This window comes from Penaeus japonicus, unplaced genomic scaffold (assembly GCF_977035675.1).
Source record: "Penaeus japonicus unplaced genomic scaffold, GWHDUDI00000001_assembly GWHDUDI00000037, whole genome shotgun sequence".
Classification (NCBI taxonomy): Eukaryota; Metazoa; Arthropoda; class Malacostraca; order Decapoda; family Penaeidae; genus Penaeus; species Penaeus japonicus.
In genome coordinates, this window is record NW_028234439.1 from 409,915 (window position 1) to 414,914 (window position 5,000).

At 34.8% G+C, this 5,000-nt stretch overlaps 1 protein-coding gene across 2 annotated transcripts in view; it reads right to left on the bottom strand.

The window, feature by feature from the left end:
- LOC122257241 (macoilin) overlaps nt 1–4,423 on the bottom strand; it is a 27,887-nt gene extending 23,464 nt beyond the window's left edge. For both annotated transcript variants that reach the window (XM_086532669.1, XM_086532670.1), the window contains exons 1-2: nt 4,210–4,423; nt 1,007–1,148 (exon numbers count right to left, since the gene is read on the bottom strand). In XM_086532669.1, the coding sequence (XP_086388795.1) occupies nt 1,007–1,148; nt 4,210–4,289 (222 nt within the window). In that variant the 5' untranslated portion in view covers nt 4,290–4,423. The remainder of the gene's footprint in view (nt 1–1,006; nt 1,149–4,209) is intronic.
- Nucleotides 4,424–5,000: the final 577 nt, after the last annotated feature.

A 5,000-nucleotide genomic window follows, 5' to 3' on the forward strand; every position in this document is an offset into this window, starting at 1 on the left:
GAAAGAGAGGAAGAGGAGAAAAAGTGGAAAGAGAGGAAGAGGAGGAAGAGGAGAAAGAGAGGAAGAGGAAAGAGGAATAATTAAATAATGGAAATGAAAAACAAAAGGAATTTGAAGAAGAAGAAAGAGGAAGAAGGAGAAGAAGAGGCAAAGAAATGATTGTATCTTTTTATTTGTTTATTTAACTCTCAATAACTAATCACTGTATGACAGACAAAAATACCCTCAAAAATTGAGTCTCCTCTATTCCCCTTTCCCCAATCCCTTTCATTTCTCCTTTTCCCTCCCCCTCTCCTTTCATTCTTTCTTTCCTCTTTCTTTCTTTCTTCTTTCCTTTCTTCCTTTTTTCCTTCCTCCCCTCTTTCTCTTTCTCTTCCCCCTTTACTCTCCTTTCCCCATCCCTCATTCTCTGTCTCTCACCCCATTCTCCATTCTATTCTTCATATTAAAAAACTATAAAAAAAATTATAGAATTTCACACAAGAAATAACATTAACTAAATATCATAAAATCTTAAATTACAATCCAATATACCATTTCCATAAAAATGGCCAATAAAAATGACACAAATCTTATACACCAGAATACAAGTTGTGTTTGATTTACCTAATGCTGGGCAGATATCGATCCAATCCCATCATGGGTATATAACTTGTATGAAAAAAGTGTGTGTGTGTGTGGGGGGGGGGGGGGGGTCGACCAGAATGACCTCCAATCCCATTACAAAAGTGCATTCAAAAATTCCATTTAAAACACAAGTTCATATATACATTTTGAATCCGCTAATCATTAAAAATACATCAATAAAATAATAAGAACCTCAAAGCAATAATAATAACAATATCAATAATAACAATAACAATAACAATAATAATAACAACAATATCAATAATAATAATAACAATCATCATCATCATCATCATCATCATCATCATCATCATCATCATCATCATCATCATCATCATCATCATCATCATCATCATAACAACAACAGTACAATACTCACGAGACCCTGATAGCGAAAAGAGTCGTAGACACTGCGCAAAAGCAGCCAAAAAGGCCACAGGTACTCAAAGCGGAACTCCAGCAGGAAATCTGCCGCCAACACAAGCAGCCATACCAGGAGAAACTTGATGTACACAAAAGTGCTGTGAAGAGAATGCAACAATTAGTTTCTTCATGTATTTTTTCCTATATTCAAAGAATAATTACTTTTAGACTCAAGGAAATAAGGAAACAGTAAGAGGAAAGGAGAGACAGAGAAATGACACAGACACAGACTCAGACAGATGCACACACACACACATACATACATACATACATAAATACATACATACATACATGTGTATGTATGTGTATATATATGTAATATATATATATATATATATATATATATATTTTTTTTTTTTTTTTTTTTTTTTTTTTATCTTCGTATATTTGTATATTCATATATTTATATATCTATTTATATATTTATCTATATATCTATATATTCATATATTTACATATTTATAATACACACACACACACACACACACACACACACACACACACACACACACACACACACACACACACACACACACACACACACACACACACACACACACACACGTACACACGTACATACGTATATACATATATACGTATATACGTATATATATATATATACATATATACATATATACATATATACATATATATATATATATATATATATATATATATAAATATCTATATATATGGATATAAGTATAAAATGATTATTCCCTAATTGGTTGCAGTAAGATTTGGGAGTTCTAAGGTTAATACTTCAATCAAAGTTCTCTTTTCTATCTTTCTGGAGGATATCTGAACATCTGATTATCCAATTTGATATGCAACATGACTAATCCATATGCTCCAGGTTGTAATATCTATAGAATCCTCCAACAATCCCATTTATATGCACAACTGGTTTGTTTGTAGTTGAGAGTACCTACTTGAAGTGTTACATAACCATTATCAGAAAATCTTTTAATTACTTAGCACATACCTGAAAAAATTATCTATCTATCTATAGAACACATGTGCAATCCTTTTTTTTTTTTTTACTTGACAAAGGTCCCATATAATTTTCTTTGCAATTGCTGTAGTTTTTGCAATTATATGATCATTTGATTACTTCATCATGTTGGACACTAATTTGAGTGAATTATTATTGAATTTTTGTAATGTTGGTGATAAAAAAACTTTAAATTTCACATGTGTTGAGTCCAACATCTGGATGACTGTGACTATCTTCACACTCAGCCAATGACTTCCTCTCTCCTGAGAGACGGAAACTAGACAAATCTGTCAAATCTGACACAGACACTATTTAATTTTCTGTCCCATTATAACCTTTTGGAAACTTAAATGATAAGCTTCTTATAATGAGAAAATGAGGTTAAATTGCACTCCAGACAAGTCATACAAAAAAGTAGTGATTCAGAATAAGATAATCAACCATCTTTATCTTTTTCTAGAAACATTCTCAACTTCAAGGCAATCTTACTTTATACACCACTCTTGAAATAGTCTGTCTGAAGTTCTGTTTGATAAAGACAGGACATGGCAACTTAAACTTGTTCTTTCCAGACTAAATTTCATTTCATTTTAATTTTTAACCATACTGTCCAAAAATATAATACTTTAGCTACAAAATATGACCTAAAGGAATATTCTTACATAAAAATGCTTTTATAAGAGGGACATCTCAAATACCAGCTGTTTCAGTAGGTCCCTCACAACCTCAACATCCAGGTGTGGGATCAGCATGTAGATAGACAGTTATAGTGACAGTGCCAGCCCTCAATAACATTCGGTCTCTCTGGTCGAACACCGATCAGTTTGAGCTCAAATGGAGATCAGTTCCATGTGAAGGACAGCAGGATGAATGATTCTCACACTCGGGTCCACGTAATTGTGCTATCATCCAAACTGTTATACAGTGGTAGATAACAGGGATAGAATGTTCCTCCATTTAGTCTCCCTTACAGGTGAACTCTTGCACTTATGTGTTGGTTTGAAAATAAAATAAACACATGTCCATACTGGAGCTTCTTATCCTGGCAAGTAGAGCAGTTACTGTAAAGCAGTTTTTATGACAGAATATTCCTTTGAGTCATATCTTACAGCACTGATGGAATTCAGTATGGAAATCAAAAGTAAATATAGTAATAAAAATAAAAGATGGAGCTGAATATCTTGATCGAACTCCCTAACTTTGGAGCAAAACTCTGTGACAAACACATTTGGCATGGAAAATCTAGGCTTCCTATAATGAAAGCTAGAAATTCTATTAATAAATGCTACTTCAAAAAGTTAGACCTCTATCCTTAAAACTTGCCTCTACTTGAGCATAGATAAATCCATGGTCTATAACGGTTGAAGACTATTGTCAGAATATATCTCTACGTAATCAGTGCATCCAAAATGTAGTTTATAAAATACCAAATAAATATGGAAGGATTACATATGGAATAGACCTAATCAATAAAATTCCTATTTGACACTATACTGAATAGCTTTTGAACAAGTCCCAGTACTGTTATGGCAGTTTTGATGATATATGACAGAGCACTTCACAATTTACATTATCTTTTTACTAAAGGAATTCTCTAGTTTGGTAAGCTGGGTATATTTTGATCCCTTCATACAGTTGATCATATGCAAACACTAGTTATGATAGAAACCAAATTACATCAACAGTAACAGAGTAGAGCATTTCTCTCCATCTAAAATAACCTCTCCTTAATATATAATCTAATTACATGAAAAAAATGAAAAAGTTGAAGCTTTTGGGACGAAATCCAGTTTGTAATTAAAAGTAGTACTGTTACTGTTTTGGCAAGTTATTGCAATTTTGATATTGCCTAAATTTGACTAATAAAATCTTGCTGGTCCCCTCCTCTTTTCGGTTAGCCTATTTGCCTGCCAATGACGAGCAGCCACTTTATTAGGATCATCTGGATGAGGAATTAAAAACAAGGTCCGAGTGGAAATCGTGACGCGGAACTTTTGCCTCGGGTTGAATGACAGCTTATCTAGACATCTTCAGAAACCATCACCCCGCTCTCGGCCATTGGCCTTGGATTTCTGACGGGCCTCTTATTACCTAATACTGCCATTAAAATGCCCTTGATACAAAATACGATTAAGGTCAGCCATATTTACAAGTTAACTTACCTTCCGTACAATCCTTCACCAATTTTGGTCCGTTTTAACGGTCTACGAAGCTTGGAGCAGTCAACATTTCTCCTCTTCATTATTTAAGCTTTTATTTTTTTACCCCATATATGTAGCACATAGATCCAAACACGACTATCATTTAAACGAAGTTCCGATTCTGTTGACTAAAGTACTTTGTTGTTGTGTGAGCCATCTACAAAGAATAGAGTCGTGAGCCGCGACGACTCCGGCGACCGTCTTTTGTTCGGCGGCGGCCGCGGAAGGCCATCGGAACCCCTTTGCGGTATCCGAGTCTACTTCGATCCCTCTCATTCCCATTCCAAATGTTTTAGATGAAAATGACATTTTTCTAAGCACAGGGAATATGGAAATTTAGCCATCTCAGGGACAGGTTGCGCACGCACGTTATCTGCCAAGGAAAAGGAAAACCATTATGAGAGATTGCGTGACTTTGCGTATGCGACTCGAAACGCACCACCAAACGCCATTCGTTCTCCTTCCCAGTTTCTATTAAGAGATATTCCTCTGTTCCAACGCACGGCCTTCCCTCCCACCGTGCAAGACGCACTTACACATTACACCAAATAACACGGTGTTTATCAACAGAATAAAGATTTTGTTGGAATATGAATGGTAGCCCCAGTGAGAGATTATTAGGAAATGCGCATTATCTTTCGGCCAACCTGATTTGTACATTTCCTATGCTTGACAAAAAGGCTGAAGCGCCAATACTTCGTTTTAATAGCAGACTACATTTTCAATTGCACTGACGTAGATTCAAATGATAT